The sequence below is a fragment of the Geospiza fortis genome, unplaced genomic scaffold (assembly GCF_000277835.1).
Source record: "Geospiza fortis unplaced genomic scaffold, GeoFor_1.0 scaffold325, whole genome shotgun sequence".
NCBI classification, from domain to species: Eukaryota; Metazoa; Chordata; class Aves; order Passeriformes; family Thraupidae; genus Geospiza; species Geospiza fortis.
Window position 1 is genome coordinate 1035310 of NW_005054427.1, and position 22530 is coordinate 1057839.

The 22530-nt window shown below is 39.4% G+C and overlaps 1 protein-coding gene across 1 annotated transcript in view; it reads right to left on the reverse strand.

Moving 5' to 3' along the window:
* Positions 1-555: 555 nt before the first annotated feature.
* The window catches only part of PTCH1 (patched 1), a 43739-nt gene continuing 21764 nt past the window's right edge, over positions 556-22530 (reverse strand). Inside the window, exons 14-22 of the mRNA XM_005426893.2 lie at positions 18924-19066; positions 16804-16987; positions 15024-15304; positions 13385-13522; positions 11319-11461; positions 8274-8373; positions 6674-6928; positions 5196-5613; positions 556-3752 (exon numbers count right to left, since the gene is read on the reverse strand). Of these exons, the coding sequence (XP_005426950.1) occupies positions 5197-5613; positions 6674-6928; positions 8274-8373; positions 11319-11461; positions 13385-13522; positions 15024-15304; positions 16804-16987; positions 18924-19066 (1661 nt within the window). The 3' untranslated portion in view covers positions 556-3752; position 5196. The remainder of the gene's footprint in view (positions 3753-5195; positions 5614-6673; positions 6929-8273; positions 8374-11318; positions 11462-13384; positions 13523-15023; positions 15305-16803; positions 16988-18923; positions 19067-22530) is intronic.

The following is a 22530-nucleotide window of genomic DNA, read 5'->3' on the forward strand; positions in this document are numbered from 1 at the left end:
TGTGCGGGGCACAGGGATCTGCATCCTGGCCGGCAAGCAGCAGCACGCTTCACGGAGGGAATTTTGTCAAGAGTCTCCCTTCTTATGGACGGCTGTAGTTTTCAGAACTCAGAACACATTTATTTTTTCTTCCACAAAGTGGAAATACCAGACTGATTCCGTTATCCAATTTAGGGTGCAAATTCCCACAGAGATGGGAAAAAGACAAAGAATTTCCTCCCATGTCTAAGAAGAAATAACCTTATATTATATAAAGTGCTTTAGTCAACAAATTGTTTCATTCAGAGTGATAATGACATGGATAACCCATTCCTAAACCTATCCCCCAACATGCAAAGGTAACAGAATCAACAGGCAAGGATCAGCATGCTACCCTTTAGACAGGGCAACAAATGGCTCCTGCTGCAAATGGGCAAATCTGAATATCCCATACATCCCAAATACTCAAAGATCTCAGATTCATGCTTTAAATCAGAATGATTGCATGGTTGCATTTGCAGAGATAACCAGCAGTAAATAAAGAAGCATTCCATAAACAAGGAAATCCATAGCCAGTAAGTTATAATATTTTTTTATTCATGTTAGAATTTCTATCAGTGTTTGAACATTAATATTTAGAGAGTTTGTACAATTTCCATTCAAAGCTTAAAATGAGAACCACGCTAGATCACAAATGGTAACTAAAACACAGTTCAGAATTGTATGAATAGTCACACTCTCTTTCTCTCTTAACACTGTTAAACACTTTCTTTTCTCCAGGGGGTTTACAAGGAAAAGTGTGCACTGTAATTGTATCTCAGCAGTGTTCCAAAACATAATGGTATCATCATTACATATAAACTCTTTAAAAATATACTTCTGTCAAAAGACTTGATGACTACTATGTACACTACAAAAATAAATTTTCATATAAATAAATTATATGGCATAATTTTATCTTTGTAACTGAAATGACACAAACCCACTCCTACCAAACAGGCAGGCAATGAGACCCAGTTTGAATATTTTTTCTCCTTTTAACTCCTTACACTAAAAGCTACAACAAGTCCATAATGTAAATGTTATATACTCTTTCCTATTTAACATTAGTAAGCACTCTATACAAATAAAAATCCATTAAACAGTAAAAACATAACTGTAATAGTGTTTCCAATAGAAATAAAATCCCTGCATTTTGTTTGTTATAAACTGGCATGACAAATACTGTAAGAAAAACATTCTTATGATACAAAAATATAAATATCACCCATGATTAAAAAAGTTAAGAAACAAAACCAAAACAAAACAAAGGTTGCCAGCCACTGAGTTCTCCCCTTGCCAATGTGACTATCGAAGAAGAAGGTCTACATTGTGCACAAAGCAGCAGACAGCTCACTCACACACAAGCACGCAGGAAGACTCGGGCAGGGGCAGGTGGGAGACACTGCAACTTGCCCTGGGCCCCTTGCCTCCCAAGGAAGAGCAGGAAGCAAGGCAGCCTGCGACACGGCGTGGTGCCAGTGGGAGCCCTGCCAATCTCTGACACGTGAGCGCACAAGTTTGGTGGTTGAAGGCGGCTTCCAATTAGTATCATACAGTTTTGTTGCAGAGTTTGTATGATCTGAGGTCACTATGCTGCTAGTGCTAAATTGAGGCCCCTCATCTTTTTGTCATCAAGAGTTTTCATGTTAGACAGTGAACTGGACCAGTAGGCAGTTGCGACATTAACCCTTGGTGTGCACTGAGACAGTAGCTTATGTATCACGGGAATGACACCAGGCTCTCGCCACCTGCTCTTCGAGCGTTCACATTGGAGATCTGTAAACAAGTGCCTCATATCAAAGTGTTTTCAAGTGAGAAAAAAAGGCATGGAATTTTGTGCATTCTAATTATCCCCATTCGTTTTGCTGGCAAGGTCTGTAGGCAAAGATAGACTCCCTGAAGCCACTGGAGAAAAACACTTTCCCATCAAAGAATTGGCCACTGCTATTCAGGTATACATAAAGAAAAGCCCCACCACTGCTGTGTTTAGAAACTGAATATTGGTTGTGTTTGGCTCTAAATACAAAACTGAACATCTACCTGCTCTAAAAAACAGCTTGATGAAGGGCAGAAAAAGATAAAAAAAGAAGACAGAGAAAATGAAAACTTGTGTTGCATTATTTTAAATTAAGGTTCTTTGTTCCTACGGTTTGTTTCCAACTGAAACACAGATTGCAGTGTTTTTCCAGACCCTTCACCTGCAGCAATCCCCTTTTAGTTTAAAAACAATAGTACAAAAAGCTAAATTAGTTTCGCAAAGAGATCCCAGTTTAGCTGTTATAATTAAAAGTGCCAATGCAGCATGGGAAAACACAAACAATAAAGAAAGTAACTACCCAGGCCTTAAGTGTCATTACCATCCTGGCCCACCAGAAAGCCATTTATATTTAAAAGTGAATATACTTCTTTTTTTAATCCTTCCATTTGATTTTTTTTACTTACTATTAACTCCTTCCTACCATGAAAATAAGGTGACCAAAGATATTGCTTTCAATGCTGTTAATGACTCAGCTAAGCTGTGGCTCACCATCAAACAATCCATTATCCAGCTTCTGATCCTATTCAAAATTAACAGAATCAAAACAAGGCAGATGCTCATTGTATTTCTATAACCACCAGCACCCGTCAACATCCAGCACCTTTGGAGGTGAAAAAATAATGGTTATCTTGCTTGCACTTACCTGGCATATTTTGCAAGGGAAAATAAAACCTCAAAGCACTACATGAACTGTAATTAAGCCTCACAACATTCCTGGGAGGTAGGTAAGTGTAATTATAACCATTTTACAGAATGAAAAACTGAGGCATGGGCAGTTAAGTGACTTGACTGAAGTAATGTGAAACAAGTCATTAAGGGTTTGGGAACTGAAACATAATTCTAAACCTCAACTCCTTGTCTTCTCTAGTATTTTAGTTGGGCCTTTGATGATGGCAGTCTATAGTTGTATATATTGGTAAACAACAACAGAGTTTTCACTAGCGCCTACTAACAGGGAAAGCCAGACTCACATCAGCATCAGTGGGTTTGTAAGCCCACCAAGTGTTAACATACAGTAAAAGAGAAACTAGAGTACACCAGGAACATGCACACAAAAGCATGCATGTTTCCAGATGCACACTTGGACACATACAGCAAAACAAAACCTGCACATAGCTAAGTCTATTTAAGCCTCCCAGATTAATTCGCTTTTCTTCATATTTGCTTATTTTAAAAATTACCACGCATAGCGTGTTTGAAAGTTAACAGTAACATTTCATACTACCACAGGGTTGTGATACACAAATTTAAAATATTTTAAACAGACATGTACCTTTTAAAAAAATCCTATTACATAAGCAATATTTGCATAGAATTATACAAGTAAATTATAAAATATTTAAGCAGCAGCAACTTATGCTGAAATTTAGAACTAGATTAAGCTTAGTTGTGGCACAGATATCAATGCACAAAAAGTACAAAGAGCACACAATTTTGTCCCCATTCTATTGCCCAAAGGCAAATTACTCCAGACTATACTACTTTACATCGTTCTTTTGTATATTACATATGTGTACATCTTTTAAATACTTAAAAGAATTATTTAACAAAATAATACAATAGGTTACAGTAACAGTGAACTGTTGTCCTGATGCAGCATGTCCTTTTTTACAACTTGAAGCAGTTCTTCTCTTCAAGCAGTTCTGGAATACAGTTTTCCATCTTTGGCCTCTTCTTTGCTTCAGTTATTACCCTGTACAAATAAGGAGAGAGAAAAAACATTCACTAAATTTCAAGAAAAACAAACAAATCAAACGAAACCAACTCATTTCATGATTCTTGTGGTTAGATTTAGCAGTCAGGAAATGGTGCCTCTACTTTCATCTCAGTCATTAATTTCCTGGCAAAGAAATACTGAGGCCAATTAAAAAAATGTTGATGCTTTAATTTCTAAATTCCCAGTTTTAGATAGCTGTGAAAAATTCAGTCAAAAATGAGAAGTATGCTACATTGAATATTGAGTTTAAGAGTCTCATATTAACGTACACTTCAGCTTGAAAAAACTAAGCCCAAGTTTTTTCTTATTTTGTGGATACTATTATTTGTCATATTTCTAGACTGCAAGGCTAAAGGCATTCACTCCTATTTATGCTTTGGGATGTTTGGAGAGACATTTTATAATACCGAAAGTGGTTTCATTTTGAATTATCATAAAAATTTCTGCCAAAACGCTGTGTGTGTGCATACACATACATGCATGCGTACGTGCAAAATATTCTAGAATCAAAATAAAATTACTTGCTCTGCTCAGACTGCTGTCTGTCACTGAAAAGCTCAGAGAAGCAAAGAGAAAAAACAGTAATCCACAGATAAGTAACTATTCTAACACCTTCTTTTTCCCTGCAAGAGAAGAATATAGTAAAAATAATGAGAAATAGTTTCTCATGTAAGAGCCCCAAGAAGTTTCCAGTGTAAAAACTCAATGGGCAGCTCTATCCTGTGCAAACCTGCAATTGCCACTGCAGATGCCCCTGACACGGCAGAGGTCAGCTCAGACACCTCCAGCGTACGGGGTCACTGGGGACGTCTCTGAAGGCCCCTCCAAAGAGCAGGGGACACTGCTGAGCAGAAGTCCACTAGGCATGGTAGGACTTCCCACTTCTCACCTGGCTCATCTTCCAGAGGGATTCAGTCCTTATTATGGACTTTAAATTCTTTCACAAATTATTTTATTCAAGAGATGATGTCTCCTGAAGTAGCTGGCAATTTTTACACTCTCCTAGGTACTGTCATTTTATATAATGTTTTAGAGCATGCCTGATTCAGGGATCAGAGGACAGGACTTACACAATGGTAAATGCAGTCTGAAGAGGTTATAAAACACCTCTGCTTTATTTTCTTCATATAGTAAACTGGGATTGTATGATGTACTTATCCATTTTGCAAGGCTCTTCGAAGCAGTAAATGTCTGAATGCAGTATGACTTCCCAGTGTTGGAGTGCTCTATCTCAGCCAACCTCATGTCCAGTGCAAAATGTACTATATTCACAATTAGCAGATTTAAGGTGATCAGCGTGACCTGTAAGTAGTGCTATCTATGAAAAGTTACCTCTGAGAAATTTAATTTTCGTCTTTCTTTTGATCACACCATTGCCAGACACAGGCCAAATCTTGCAGTTACACAGGATGGACCTACCTTATTGTGAGCTGTTGCCAGGCATCCTCTCCTCACATTCAACATCTTGCAGTTCTATAACTTCCACTTTAGAATTTCTTCTTTCACACCGCACATTAAAAGGCACGTGGGGGTCCTCAAATGGCGCATGGCCGGCCTCGTGGTGTCCCTCGTAGGATGGAAAGCTCGCTCCCCGAGGGCTGTGGCTGTGCAGGGCAGGGTGGACAGCAACAGTGACTGAGGCCGAGGCAGTCACAGTAGTGATGGGCTGGCAGTAGGCGGCTCCCGCGGCGCCCGCGGCCCCGAACGCCGGGCTCCGAACGCTGTGCGAGCGAGCCTTGTGGCCCAAGCGATCCCTGCTGCTGCTGCCGCTGGGCCCCGCGGGCCCTGCAGACCGCAGCCGAGGGCTCGGCTGATGCCTGGCTTCCGGCTGAAGCACCTGAGAGAGACACGCACGGTTACACCTCTGACACAGCAAAGCAAGCAAATAGCACGCTTGCTTTTTTTTTATGCTGGGAATAATTATAATAATGCTCTGACTCTACAAAGGGAATGTTGTGGAATCTGATAATTGATTTTTCCATGGTTTTTGTCTGAAGTTTTTAAAACCTGGAAAGCACATCTTCAGAGAACACAGGATGACGGCTGAAAACATTATTGTAAGCTTCCTACACGCTGGTCCATCTTTTCAAAGGGATGGGTGACAAGCACTTGGTCTTAACTCAACAAGCAGAATTGCAGGCATTTGGAAAAGGCTACTCCATGCAGGGAACATAAACAGGATGTTAGTGGGGTAGTTTGTATTGACTGTAGGAATCTGTTTTCTGATTTCCATAAAGAGCGTGAAGCACAGCAGCTACATCAGTCAATAAACCGTGACCAACTTCAAATGTGGCTGTGCTTGTACCTATTTCTAGGCCTCTGCTGAACAAAACCAGATCCGCATTGCGGCTCAGCATGCAACATCAGCAGGGGTAGGAGACAGAGCTTTTTCACTTTCCTTTAAAATTGCAATTATGCCAACTCAGTAGCAAGATGCAACAAGGCCCAAGATTTGGTACAACACTTAAACTGCTTTTTTCTGGCTCTAATCTTTCTCTCCAAAATGTGCTGCCACAGAGAGGTATATTATAGATTTCCACAAGGAGCTGTGTGAAAGAGGCTGGGATCTTGTAATGTCTCCTTCTCTCTCTGAAAACAGTCATGAAACAGACTGAGAGCTCTCTCTTGTGGTTGGTGCCAATAGGATGTAATAGCAATTACCCATGCCAAATGCCTGCTTTTGTACCACCACTTTACCCCCCAGCTCAGTTCTAAAGGAGAGAATGAGGGAAACCTTCACTCCCTGTGAACAGGTTTTGGCACAAAGTCACAAAGAACAATCCCTCATAAAGAGTTTTCCATGAAAATAAATAGATCTTTTTAAAAAAACCCAAAAAACAAAATACACCAAAAAACTTCTTCTTGCCCTCCTGCTAATACATATGAAAGCTACTTACAGTGGATCTTGCAAAGAGAGGATTCTCAGTCGCTTCCACTATTACTTGATGGGCTGGTGCCCCAGGACCTCGGGTGGTCTCATACTGATGCAGCTCTTCACTAATTCCAGACACTGTGGTTTGAGAGCTGTACTCAGAATCAGAGGAATCTGAAGCATTATTTGTGTGGCCAGGTGGCAGTGCAAACCTCACAGTACCGGGGGGTGGCTCAGGAGATGGTGTGGGCAATCTGTCCTGTCCATTGGCTGGAGAAACCTGGTGACAGCAACACTTTCAGTTACATTCAGCTAGCTTTACCCTTTTAATCACTAGAGCTTGACAAATGCAAATAAACAATGTTCTGCCAAATACACCCTGCCATGCCATAACAAGCTTAGCAACAGTTTTCTGATGAACACAGATACTGAACTGAAAAAATTAATGGAAGTATAAAAGACATGACCTCCATCTGCAGATACATATGTAAACAAGACTGCACAGATGTCCTTCCGAATATCATTGTATCAGGAAGAGTATGTGCATGCACTTGCAAATATAAAAACAAAAATAATATGTGGGCTCCCCTCCCCTTTCAGCAAGCATTAGCAATGATTTTCATAAAATCATCTCAGTGGGTTGGGACAGTGTTACTCCATGTCTGTTTGCAACAAGAGGTGGATACACACATCACAGCAACATATATGGAAATAACATACACATTCACACTGTTTGAGTAATAGATAGGCCATGCATATTGTTAGGAATTAGGAAAGTACACACAGTTGTCAAAACTGTTTTACTAATATTAAAAGAACCCAAACACTTCTGTGTGTACCAGTGCTGAATACATACCTTGTGTTCTATTCTTGTGCACACACTAGATACATGGAACATAGCACACTGATTCTATTGACACATGATAAAGATAACCCCACATAACACAGTAATTGTATTAACTACAAGGTAGGTAATAAATGACCAACAACCAGATATAAAGTTGGTATCTGTGAATCCTGGAGTCTGGACTTGGGAGTTTGTACTGTAAAGTCATCAACATTTAAGTGAAGCCTTCCCCACAACAAAAATGCTACTTGAGGCCAGAGAATGCCACAGGGAGAGGTGGCTGGGCAATAGGGACCTTCTGGCAGACCAATCCTGGTTATCAAGGTGTGGTCTCTCGACCACCACTGTGTGTGTTGGTCCACACAGGCCTTCCTGGTGGTCTGCTCAGCTAAACACTTCTAGGAATGCAACAGAGCCACTGAGGTAGGAAAATAGAAGTTTTGTGTACAAAACAAACTATCTTTTGCAAAATATTGTGGCAAATCAGTATTTTACAAACTTGTTTGCATATTACATTATTCTACTAGTATAAATAACACTATCAGGTTTGCTTATTGTGACTTCTAAAACAAGACTTATTTTTAAAAAATACTTTAATAAAGAATAGTATCAACTATGTAACAAACAGCACTTTTAATAAAAATTTACAAAGAAGCCTGACAGCAAGAAACTTAATCCAAGAAAATTTAAAAAATATTTCCTAAAACCAGGGGGTGATTGAGGGGGATAGCAGTGCAGACATAATATGATTTTTCTGTTCACCATTAATTTTACTGACCTCAGGGTATGGTCCAAAGAATGAGAGAAGAACAGGAAGCAGCACCAATCCATTGAGAACTCCCAGAATGGTTAGGATTGCCAAAACAGCAAAGAAATACCTGAAGTACAGTTTAAATGGTTTGGGGGAGAGAATAGCCACTGTTAGAAACAAGGGATTACAAATTACTCCTACATATGTTAAAATAATACAGATACTAAATTAACTCTAACATATTACTAACATCAAAGGAAACAATTATATCACTTTCTATATAAAATATAGGGGTTTTTACCTTTTGAATTAGAGAAGCTACATTCCACAAAGTGTTAGTTGAAAAGGAAAGAAAAAAATTAAATTTGTTAATTTCCCAGAATTTGAAAGCATGTAATGTTGTTTATGAATGTGTTACACAAACACAAAAATATGGAATGTGCAGGGAATGGCTGAATGGATTGAAAGCACAAATACAATGAAAAGGGGCCCCCATTAGTGAAAACCCAGCAGAAGCAAACAAATGAAGTGAAGGGTGTAGAATTTAAACAATTTAGAGTAGAAGGAAAAGAAGCCCTCTTCTCCCAGCAGCTAATCCACTGTGAAATGCTTCTGCAACTTACAGCAGAATGTCTAATTAAATCTACAGTATATCAGGTAAGGGTTTTCCTTGCCGTTCATTAATCAAACTTAACGCCTAGAATTCTGTGAGTTCCAGTTTTACCAAATAGCTTGAATTGCAACTCTTTTACAACACAGGAACCCGCTTTCTGCAAAGAAAATGCCTATTCTATAGTAAGCTTCAGCATTGTACTGAGTAAGAGCGCTCCACAATGGCAGAGCTGCATTGCAGGCTAATCTTTTGTTGAACAATTTAGCATCTCTGAATACTCTTGTTTTGCGTCAGCCAATTCAAACATAAAGGCTGAAATACTATGGAAGAAGAGAAAAGTGCACAAGTAGTTGTCCTTTCCCACCACTGAGGGCTAAGGTCTGGGATCCTTCATGAATACCAAGGTAAACCTGTCAGTAAAAGGAAAGTCTTGCTAGTTGGTATTCGGCACAGCTGGGGCTCAGACTAAACTTAAGGCTGCGTTGTAACTAATGATTTCAAGGACTCAGTCTTGGTAAATTCCTGAAGGAGAAGGCAAAAGAGGAGAACAGAGGGCAAGTTTGCTACTAATGGGTCCGCTGATTACATTGTCTAGCTGGCAACAAACTTTACTGCCTCCCTGCTTCCACATCTGATCAAATATATCAGACTCCTGTAAAACTATAAATATCCTGCTATTGTAAACATTTGGGAATTTCTGATCTGCATTAACAACAATCAGCAAGCTAATCTACTCTACTAACATAAACCACCAGAACTTTAAACTGGGACACAGATCAACAACAGACATTAAAAACATTTGCATCTCATCCATCTAACGTTAGAATAAACAGGAGGATTATGGCTTTGACCAGTTGGTGTATACAGTGTCTGTTAATTTACTTAATCTTCCACATTGCTGGACTAATCTGTCGCTTTCCGGAAGTTGAGGATCTTCTTCGCCCACTCTAACAATGCTCAGGCTCCCCATAGTTTATTTTATTATATTTTTTAAACACAGCAAACTGAAGTGAGATTGTGCTATAAAAACAGAAACTGATGGCCAAAAAAGTAAAATAACATAAGTTGAAAAGTTGAAAGGCTCATTTTATAAACTGAGAGCACATCCAATCCAAATTTGGTGCGAAGGGCTGCTACAATCTTCCATTTGCTATGACACAAAAACATGTGCCAAAATCTCATCTGTTAAGTAGGAAAGTAGCACACCAAAAATATACCGCTGTAAATTTAGGTTAGATCTATCAGTAACCTACTTGTATGTCAAAATGTTCTGACCCTTATAAAACCAGGTCCTAAAAGAAAAATTATAGTTCTTCAATACCAATTCAATAAAGTAAAAAAATAGTGATTTGGGGGGGAAAAATTTATTTCAGCATGTGGAATACCTGTATAGTAATAATCTTCATGCAGGTTTCACAAGATCTAACTGCAACCCGCCTGCTTTCTTCAAAACTCTTTCATACATAAACAAAAAGCCTGATGAGATTTAGCAGTCATTCTCCCAGTTCCTGCCCCTGACATTTGTTGCTCTTGTTGTCAAATGGATGTCAGTTAAGTCTAGTCATCTATCCAGCTTATGTCTACCTAAGTAGTTAAGCCATCTTTCAGAGCATTTTTATTTGGCCCAGTTCTACCTCAGTTCCATTTTAGGGCTTGGATTATTTTTTTGTGTGTGTGCTATAGTTTACCACAAAGAGCCTGTGTTACTTCTAAGATTAGCCATTTTGCAGAGCTCCACAGGTTGTTTGGAATAGAAGAGGATCTGTTTCATTGCACTTCTCAAATTCCCCTCAAGAAAAGACTTGCTTTCCTCTATACTTGACAAACACACATTCTTAATTATATTCACAAGAAACAGCCTGCTTGTAGTTTTAAACAGAAGGCTTCACTGTACAAATTTTAGTATGAAGTTCTGTGTTTGTATTTATGGTTCCCCAGCTTCCAAACAGCGCCTTCTCCCCCTCACATCCCCCCACCCTTTTTCCTCATTATGTAAAACCTACATAAGGATAGAAGGGAAAGGCCCTGAGAGAGTCACTTGCAACACAGTTGAATGTTTGTAGGTTCACATGTCTTTTGCATACAAATTCTTGTGCATACAAGAAGTCTGGAGGACCTCAAGGCTAAAGGTCAGCTGCAGCTAACACTGGACAATACAAGATGCTTTGAACTAATTCAAACCCAGAATCAGCAAACTTTCTAAAGAGCAACACTTTTGTTTTCGTTCATGCTAAGTCTCAGATTTTCCTGGAACAGATTTTAATGTCAGCAATGGAAACACTACTATGTCTAGCAAGTAACAAGGAGTTAATAAAACAGAGGGAAAGCAGGACCATGACATAAGCATACTTGACACACCATGCACAGTAATAAAATGACAGATTCAGTGAATTGAATAAACATTAAAAGCACACTTATTTTTATTTTTGTAAGAAAGTCAAAACACAAAAATTCTTTACCTGACAATAAAATCAAACTCTGATCCTGCAAGCATTAACACCCCAAGCAGAGTGGATACAGCCCCATCCAGCACTGGTGCAAACATGTGTTCCAGTGCAAGGACAGCCCTATGGTTCCTGTCTCCTATGGCAGTTAAAAACGCCTGTAAAACAAAAAAGTCCATTTCCTTAGGCAGATGTATACAACCTTCCAAACAGCCTCTCTCCTAGCATACACAGGTTTCCATCAGTTAATTACTCTAAACTACAGTTTATCAAAATTATCTCTGTAGCTACCTAACCCTTAAGAGAACGCTTGATCCTGCAGATATACGACAGCAGCTGCTGAAGTCACACAACCAGACTAAGCACTGATAACAGAGTCAGACCATAATAATTCTGGAAGCAATGCCTACTTGCAACAGTGGCCTTTTGTCTCTGGATTTGCCTATTTCCACCTGAAAAGAATCCATATCCTGGTGAAAGCACTTCAGGTGTGAAAATTGCAGGGCTGCTCCTCTCATTCTTGTGGGTCCATGGCTTCTATGACTTTTTTTAACATTTTCATTTCACTCAAAAAAGTTTTTGAAACTTTTAGTACTTCAAAGCCAGTGGTTCTATACATACAAAATTATCCTAGGAATAGTGCTGAACATGGTAGTGCCTGAGCAACAATATCACTAGTGAACTGTCTTCATCCCTACAACTCTGTATGAATAAGCTTTATCAAGAATATGCAAATACTGGTGTTATAAGTTTGTTATAAATTTGTCTACTTTGTATGACGTAATGGTTTAAGAAAACAAGAACCTGACTGATCTTCTTACTGTGATTTGTAAGGGCTCTCTTTAGCTAATTTCCTACTGGCTATTAAGATATGTGCTGAAGCAGCTATCTTCCTCACAGTCCTGGAATTTAAGTCCCTCTTCTCTAGAACTAGAAAAAACAAGGTCACAATTCACAAGCAATAGCAGAAAACTGACCCACAACTGCATTGTGAATCACTCTTTAACTCAATTAAATTTGGCAATAAAAGCAGTACTTTTTTGTTTATACAACACTGATTTGACTATTTATGTGTTCCAAAGTTTTTATCTCCAGTGTCAGTGTGAGAAAACCACTATTTTCAGTTTGCTGGGCATTTTACCTTCAAGCACAGGTGACCCATAAAGTCCTGTAAATTATATTAGTTTCTTCCCAACTAGAAACAACTGTTTTGTCCTTTTTTTTATTCCATTTTTGCTGTTTTAAGTCTTCAGTACTAAGAAGCTGTCATTTCTTTCTTCCTCATCTACACTAACACTTCCCAAACGATTCCAAAGCCCTAGCAAATACATTTACCTCCAAAAGTCTATCTGTAGCAGCAGGGGAAAAAAAGATGCCATCACTTGACGAATTCAATTGTTCCTCTTTAACCTTACCCTACTTCCACTTTGGTTTTTCTCAAAATGATTCTTTTCATTTAGGGCGACTTTGTGTGCCTAACTCTGTACATCATCTAAGCCACTAGATAAACAGTAGAAAAATATTTTCCTACAGACTGCATGTTTGTGCCTGCTATTATTAGCCAATGGCTTCTGAAAAGAAGGTGCAGATTTTACAAATGGAACACTATTTCAAACATGTTCACATTCAAGAAGTCCAGAAATACCAATGACGCTATATCTGATTTTAAAAACTCCTCTGAAGAATTCTCTTTTGCAAGATAGAGAACACACAAGAGGCAACAAAAAGCTGTGTAATGCTGATGCAGCAACACTGAGGCTTCAGACAAGGATCATGAGAGTCTGGAATGAAGCAAGGTGATTTAAGATCTCTCTTTTCTCTACATAATTGCATTAATCAGACAAACAGGTATCACAGCTAATGTATTCTCTCTTGTCTCCTGGGAGACTGACTCAATAGTTAGGAACCACTTCATCAAGATCAACGCTGTTCTATTGAGACAAGCAGAAAGATACACAAAACTGTGACCATTTTCCTTCTGAGAATCATGTCGCTGACAAGAAACTGTAAGGATCTGTGATCTGAGCATTGCCACCATTTCATTCTAAGATGTTTTTAAAGTACTTCTTGATTTTACATACCAAAGCAACATGAACAGTGAATTCCACACCAATGCCAACAGAAGCAATCAGGATAACCACCGGCACCGCACTCAGCTTTATTCCAATTAGACCCATCATGCCAAACAGCTCCACAGTCATCAGAGCCAGCACCACCACCTAGATGATTTCAAACATCTGTTAGTATTTTCTTATATATTTTCTTATACTCCAGACAATGAGGAGAAAGCCATTTCAAAATAACATGGTTACCATAGAACATATTCATCAAAGCCATCCTATATTCACAAAGACAAGCTGTTCTTACTTGTCTCACTATTCTCAATGGCAACGAATGCTGCACAGCCAGTCTAAATTACACCCCAAGAACCAGTTAGCACATGACACACCAGCTTTGTATTGGTAACAATCCATCAGTGATCTGAAAAAACATTTGTTCTTCCTTATCATGGATACTCCCAAAATGTACATTTTTCTTTTTCACCCATCTTTCAGACAATCCTTCCAGATAAAGTATCTTTCAACTATCTGTATGTGAGCTCTCTTTTGTAGAACTGCAAATATAAGTGAGGATGTCTAAAGCACAGAAGAAACTGAATGCCATAATCAGCTGATGTGTCTCAGGTTACAGAGGGACTTTCAGCTTTTAAGGTATTTGGGGGGGGATTGGCATGGACAAAGTGAACAGTTAAATATAAGAGGAAGCTTTTATTTTTCTTTCATCTACCTTGTAAAAAAAACTGAGGAAAAGGGAGGGAAGGAAATCTGGAGAACCAACTTTAAAAGTAGCTAAGCCCAGCAGGAGAAAAAAAAATAGACACACTTATAAAAGCAATGGTGGACTCTGAAAATAAACTCCTTTTCCAAAGGAGAAAAAGTATGCACTACAATAAATGATTTTATAAGCTAATGAATCAAGCATAATAACATAAATTGCTTGATAAGGTGCTATGAAAAAATATTCTAGACTAAACATTTACCTTTTAACATACCTGTCATATAAATGTACATTAAAATAAACTTAGTAACTGTTTTATGCTTTTCTACTTCTGGCTTTTTATAAACCATATGATAGTTTATGGAATTTAAACATAGGGACATCATCATTCAATTTAACTTGAATGTTTACTGAGAGGCTTTTGGTGCCTTGCAGAAAGCATGGAGGAGTATTCTCTACAGTTTACAATTTTATGATCTTTCTCCTCGCTCAGTTATAGGCTTTCCACAGTCTGTACCATACAACATAAGCATTTCGGTTTTTTCCAGAAATATTGCATTCAGAAATGGCTGGGAAAATTTATGGACAAGCTAGTCATAAGCAACTGCCTTAAAAATAATTATGTGTGACAAAAGAAGAGAAGGAATACAGAATTAGAAATTGTTTTAATAAAGCTCTTAATTTTCCTCTGTGTCTTTATTTCTTATGTTAGTGTGCATTTGAGCAAAGGTAAAAGTTTATGTACCTTTCTAAGAAACTTTTAAACCTGCAAAAAAGGTGGCCAAAATGAACCCTACCCCCTCAAGTTGAATAAATATATAATGAATGATGCAATATACATACTCCACCAGAGGCCCAGACATAAACAAAACCTTCCCGACTGCAGCAAGAGCTATGCTGAAAGGAATTTGACTTCAACAAAGACCCTTATAATAAACTTACAATGATCCCAGCTGTCCAGGGGTTTAGGAGGAAGAGGGCACACACCAGAAACGTGCAAGCCAAAACCACACTAATGGATAAGAGGAGCCAGTGACGAAGTCCAATGTACTGCTCCCAGAAGAGAAAAGGGTAACCATTAGGGTAGCTGGAGATCCCCAAGCTGGTGTAGTTGTTACAGATAGCTCTCACTTTCTCGATAGCCTCCACAAAGTCAGAAGTTTCACGCAATCCATTGAGGTAGAAAGGAAACTGAGCATATTCTATGGGCTCGGCTGCTGGAACTAGGAAAATGACAGCAGTGTTAAAATGCACTTTTGGGAAGAAGATGATATACAGGTTAGCAAAATACTTTATTCCTCAGAGCAAAATGCAGAAAAGGTGGCAAATTTAAATTTACTTGTTTGGAATTAATTATAGTTTTAAAACTCTCCAATAAAGAGAAACTGAAAATAGTACATGAGATTACTCTATTTTATTATGCAGTGTAATGGGATGAACACAGCCTCTACCAAGTTCCCCAACAGTTATACATAATTTAACAGTTATCTTTCAATCCATGTATTTAATCCTGATCAGTGTTATAGTGCTTTTTACTGAATACCTAGTAAAAAATCCCTAACTGCAACATAAGAGTAGACAATCCCATAATTTAAAAATTTTATCAAAATGCTCCTCTTTTATGCAGTTTCTTCAAAATCAAAGATCATTTCCCTAAGATTAACTGAGATCCGCTGAGACAAAACTAGAGAAAAATTATGCTTGAGCAGGTTGGCTGTTTTTTTAAAGATTTCCAGCAAATATTTGGAAATTCAGACACAGAAATCCACATTCAGATGGAAATTAGTGGAGGAAAAATCCCCAGCATATAGAAGTAATGACTTACTGAATTACTTCCATAACTTTTTATCCCTTAATAATTTGACAAACCAACACTGTCCATACTTCTTTTTGAGTGTAATGCAAGGTCTATTCTATGACTAGAAAAGAAAAGGCTTCTTCAACAAGATTTTGGTTACTGCCACTGTGTGTTCCAACCCTGCAGCTTCATTCAGTTGACTTGCTTAACATGATTTGCCCTATTATAATCTCAACTATAAATTTTCATTAAGACAAAACTTGGCTGACTGCCACAAAGCTCTAGGGCTTGGATACCCTGAAGCATGGTTATCCAACAACATTTCCAAGTGCACCAGTTGTCCCCTATATGCCCTCTCTCCTTCCCTACTGGTGTCCAACTAGCAATCCTCAACTGAAAGCTGAATCAAAGCCAGCTTTTGGTATTGGTGCCAGAAAACAGTGAAGGATGTGAAGTGGGACTTCTCCCCTAGTCCCCTAGAACTCCCTCTAGTTCTTGTACTATATCAGTGCAGTAGCTTAGAGTATGAGTTACTTTGGTAAAAATTTCTTAGATATTAAGAATTGAGAACAACCATGATAGAATTTCAGTAATGAAATTTCAGAATAACTGAGGCAGGAATTTAATTAATTGCCCAGGTTTCTCACACAGGCAGAACTATCAGGTAACACTTTAAAAAGCAATGCTTACTATAAACTTTTAGAGCTTTAAACTGTTCTATATCCCATTATTCAACATGATAAAACCCTGCAATGGTGTCACAGTCTCAGCAGTGCTTGGATCTCCTATGACTACAGCATTGCACAATGTCTTCTCCTACTTATGCTTCCAAGCCCTGTGCAGCATCAGGGGTTACTGGTGCTGGAAGGATGGAGTGGGAGCACTCATGTAAACTGTAGGATGTTAAGATGAAACACTACTTACTCCTCAGCCGTGTTTCTGGCATGTAGTCTGCTTTGTCATGGACCCACTCCGGGCGGTGCGGGCGGATGTTGGCCTGCGAGGCAGCGTAGGCCACAGGGTCATTGCTAACCCACGCTGTCAGGTAGATGTAGAAAGCATTTGGGTTAATGATTCCATCCGCATCCACCAGACGCTGTTTAGTCAACTGCAAAACAGGGAAAAAATTAGAAGCCTTTCAGAATAAGTTTTGCTTTCAGCAGTCTTGCCATAATGCTTTCAACAAATGGCCTGGAGGTGCAATGCACATATAGGAGGGTAAAAGCAAGAGAAGATGAACCTTCACTTGAAGGGACTTATCAGTAAACTATTGTTGGACAACAAAAACAAAATCTAAGAAAATGCAGTGATAGTGGTTATTTATAAATTAGTGCTCATATAATATTTACAATAACCAGTAAATCAACAGATGGTTCCAGAATACACTGAACCAATTAAATCCAAATTCTGAAAGACTGCAGCCAAGAATGAAAAACAACCAAGTTGGAGAAACATATTTAAAGACACAGAAAGAAAACCTGGCAAGATTCCCTATACATGTCTGTGTGCAGTTAACCTCTGTTGTTAACACTGAAGGAAGTGCCACCCAGTAAATGGAGGAGAGCTATAAAAATAAAACAACATCTGTATAAATTTTGCTAACACTTGCCTCCTATGACCTATGTATTCAGAAAATGCCCAGCGTCAAAAAAGCAGATGACTGCCCCGTGTTATTTGGGTCACTGTGGGCAAATGCATCTGTGCGGTAAACAGCAGTGGTATACTTCCAGGGTTCTGTTAGCCAAATCCTGCACAGCTAGAGCTCTTGCAGAAGACTCCATGGGTGAAAAGTATTACTGGGGCTTTTTGTTTTGTTTATTTAAAATTCTGGCTGAGCTCCAGTTCCAGGTCTTTTTAATGAAATGAAAAACAACAGTGACAGCAGTTAAAAAAAAAAAGTTGGATTCCAAGGATCTGGATTCAATTAGTCCACAGGATATGCAACAACTGTATGTCTTCAAGCTGTCTCTGGAACTGCACAGTACAGCGTTCAACCCCTGTGGGTGCACCACACTTTTCTCCCTCCCAGGCACAGGAAATTATATCAGCAGCTGCAGTCCAATTGCATTTGTTCCACAGTGTACCTGGTACACTCTACCAAACAAAATCTCATTGAAGGTTTTCTCTTCTACTCCCTTTCTTTGCCTAATTCATTGCTGAAGCTTCATTCAGACCTGACAGCATGTTGCATGTTGCTATACAGCAGTGTGTTTCACACACTACAGTAACTTTGAACAATGTACTCTGTAAATCTGTCACCTTTAATGCCAGGAAGAAAAAAGAAAGACAGTAAGCAGAACTGCCAAGAAGCTCATTAAAAACACTATTTTTCTGCCTGAAAGCACAGATGATGACTCTCAGAGAAGAGAGGGTATGTTATTGAAGAATTTCTTCTTCAGCATTTGAAATCTAATTTTAGTGTAAGGAGTCATTCCTAATGTATTTCCACTTACAAATGGCTACAGCAAATGCAGTCATGTGCTGTGGTAACCTCAGGCATATTTTATTTAGTCAGCTTTAACAACTGCCATTGGTAGTTCTACAGCACTTTAGATGTATTTAGTGATGCTGGTGCAAGAGTATGATACTGCATGTAATCATTTCAGTCTCCTTCCTCTATAATTCATTTATAATACATTTTTAAAAATGTTCTTCTTTGAACAAATCAGTAGGAACAAAACAAATAATTGCAAGTGTCCGACATAGGACTAAACTCCATACACCTAGGGATGCAGAGATGTATTTTCACAACAATTTCCATGGAAACTGAGCATGTCTGGCATGGGAGCACAAAATGCACACCAGTAGCAATCTAGGACTGGTATTTGCCATGTAGATTTGAACACTTTACAACATAGGCCATACTGCATCTGAGGAGTGGCGTCAGCAACATCAGCAAGGCCATAAAAGAAAGGCACAATTCAGACATTCAGCTCCTTGAGATGGAAAAAAAGATACTACAACCTCTGTAGACTTTGCACCTCCCCCCACTCCTGAAGACTTGTGTATTGTTGTGTAAACCAGCATGAACACTGATACACTACCTGGCTGATGTCAATGGGCTTTGCATGGTTGCCTGTTTGTACCAAGAGTTTGTAAGCCAAAACAGCATCGTCAGAACCATTTTTATAGCTGTTGTAAGTGATCTTCCCTGTTTCCCAGTCGCTGTCAAATGCATCCTGAAGTCCTGAGGAGTTAAGAAAGACAAGGGGAAGACAGAATAAGCAGGTGAATAATCACTATTATAAACAAGCTCCAGAAGGAGAAAGAATAATGATGCTTTTTCATAACTGAATCAGGAGGAAAATTATTGACCTGGTGCCTCCTAAATTTGGGGCTCCACACTGTCAGTGTGTGGGAAGTGTCAGTTGCATGTCCAATATTTTTTCCCAAGAAAGGCAGGGAAAGCAAGAAAATGCAAGGGAGAAGCCCCAGGAGTCTCCAGGTTGTGTAGACCAGCAAAGTTAAGCTAGCAAGCTGAAAATGCCTTGTGAACTGGCAAAAATGTCTTCTCCTCAAGGGAAATTGAATATCTTCTCCAAGCCTTCCACTTGGGGAAGTGTATGGGAAAACGTTAATCTTGTCTAGAACAGAGAAGGGCTGAGTTCGGCCCTCATCCAGCTTCACCATCTTACAACCAGAGGAGGCATAAGTCTGTTACCTAGAAGGGAAACTTTCTCCTTACTCGCCTCTGCCTCACCAAAACCCTGGCTGAGTGCACGGAACCACAGAGGAGGACACACACTGCTCTCATTACTGTTTTGAGCTACTGCAGAGCACTGGGGCAATAGCTTCTACACTATAACCAGAAATTCCACTACAAGCAGGGAGAAAAACACACTCAAACTTTCAACTTCAAACAGCAACTCAGCTGCTCCTCAAGCACAGCGTGAGTGAACACGATTTTGTCAATTTGTTCCATCTGTTCAACTTGTGCAGCTAATACAAGTCATGGGATCTGCTGCCAGCACATGTAAAGATCACAGCCAACACCTATTCACTCTCAACTGTTATTTTCCTCCTTGCCACCCTTCAAGGGGGAGGGAATACCTCACAGCAGAAATTTGGATCAGATTTAGTACAGGAAGCCACATCTCAGTACAAGGAGGCTCTGTGCAAGCAGATGACAAACCGCATGTCCAGGGAAGGGAAGAAAAAGGCTGGGGGAGTGGCGGTGGAGGAAATCATTGACCCACCTCTACAGCTGGGCCAAGAAGCTGTAATGAAAACCATCAGGCTGGATAGGTTAGCTACAGCTGTACTGAGATAAGAGCACTGGAAGAGAAAATGCACCCAGCTGACACTGTCTCCAGGGCAGAGTACCCATTTCCATTGACAAACTCATCCTCTCTTCCTTAGAAAACTGCCTCCCTAAACCATGTCAAATAATGTGAAGCCAACAGGCTGAGAACCAAATGATGAAAGAAGCCTGCCAGATCTCTGCATGCAGTCCTCTAAGCACTGTTCCAGGAGGACAACAATTTGCCATCAGGTTTTCTGACATCATCAAAGGACTTTGAGGCTCCCTTTCAAAAAAAGCACTGTTTGCTGGCACTGCAGAGAGGGGAAACATTGGTAAGAGTATGCAAAAATACCAATCCAAGCCTTCAGTCCCATGTCCAGCTCCATATCAGTTTCTCACAAAGTGGCCAGGTGAGAGTATTTGGGCTATCATATCAGTGACAAGAAACACAATTACTTTGGAAAGTGAAGAGGATGCAGTCAAAAAAGCACATGGACAAGAAGGAGATGACCTAAGAACAGTGTAACTTCCATTAGAAGTATCTCTCTTCCACAGAAGGAGCACACAAACTGCTATGATGGACAGCATGTCAGGGCAGAGCTTTCACATAAACATCCCACCCCTGTCAGGGGGTTCCACAGACACAATAATAAATAAATCCATTGGCATGTGACATACCAGTTTGAGGTTGCAAAAAAGGGCATGTACTTGGAAACATTACTGCAGTGGGTGAAAACTCTTATGTCTCCACCACATCCCCCTGCTCCCCTGTTCTCACAAGTTTGGTCATCCTTCAAACCCTGCTCTCTTTTACACTTTTACTCTTCAGCTAGCTTAAACACTTTATGTTTCAGATCATTTCATAACTCACCTTGCTAAAACTGAAAGTCTACGGAAAGAATATTAAGAAACCATTGGCGATTGTACTTAATTTCTGAAGCATTTCAAACTTGCAAGAAGTAAAATTTGCCATTACACTTTGAAATTTGTAGTAGACCTTGCTGCCTTCAAAGCAAACATGTTCATAACAATTATTTTAGTAGATATTTAGTCTATCATAAATGGGATAAACTATACGTTTCTGGGCAGAAAGATGAAAGTATCTTGCTCACATCTTTCTGCAGAAAAGTTATAGAAATTAAAGGAATTTTTAAAACTTTATATGAGGGATTTTTTCCCATAAGCAGTCACTTTTGCCTAGTGCTTCAGAAGAAAGTGACAATATAGAAAATTATGTGAGAGTGGGGGTGAGGGAAGAGTTCCTACTGGCTCATGTGAGCAGCTGCCACCTTGAAACACCAGATAAGATTTCCCTTTGCAAAAACAAGCCTAAGTAGAAGCCATCAGGGAATCCAAGCTACCTCATTTACATTTGGTCACTAACAAAAGTAATGTTAACATTTACAGCTTAAATGAATGATTAGTGTGAATTTTTCTTCTATTGCATTTTCAGTAACAGAAAATACAGTAACATAAACAATACTAGAAAGCAAAATAAGAGGGATCTCTGAAAAGAGAAGTGCATGAGGCAGAAGGCTCACTCCACTGCTATTAGATGAGGAAGAATGCACAGCTAAACCAAGGGTGTCTTCTTGGTAAAAAATGGTTGTTCACATGTTGTTGCATCCTTCATTCTGCTGGACAAATGTGTGCATGTCAGAAGGCCATCTTGAGCCATTAACCTCTGGCACTAGGTCAAAGCTGTTTCTGCTTCGATTATCCAGCCCTTCCAACACATAAAACTATGCCAGTAGAACTGCTCTACCTCACAGAGGATTCTCCCTGAATCCAGCCTAAACCTGTACCTTGTTTGTAAATTCTATCTTCATCTTCCCTTCCCTTGACTCTTTCGGCATCAGCCACAGCTGGTAACAATCAGGTGTTATTCTGCCTGTTAGTCTGCATTTTTCAATAATTCCCCAACTATGACAAACACAGCAGCTTTTAGTACAACAGTCTAGCTCCCCCCTGTAACATCAATTTCCTGTACCACTTGAAAACTTAATCTCTTTCTATTGATACATATCAAAGTCCTCCTTTACAGCCCTGTGAATGCAGTATCACACTCTATGCCTGCAACTTTACAAAGAAGCAGGGTTGTGACCTCCTTGGAAAAGGTAGGGAGGAGAGGTAAGGATACAGACCTAAATGCTAATTAATAATCATAACGATTAATTCCAAAGCTGTGTATGATCAAAAGACTGATCCATGGCCTATCACAGGACTGGCATGTCACATGGACCACAGCAAGTCACTACAGCTCCCTGGAGTCACCCTGACTACTCTACTGTAACATTCTAGCTCCACACAGCCTGTCAGTATGCCCCACGTACCAGGAATACACGCAGCTCCACTAGTGGAAGAAAAGCAGAGGACAAATAAGGATAGGCTGGCTAATGAGGATTGGA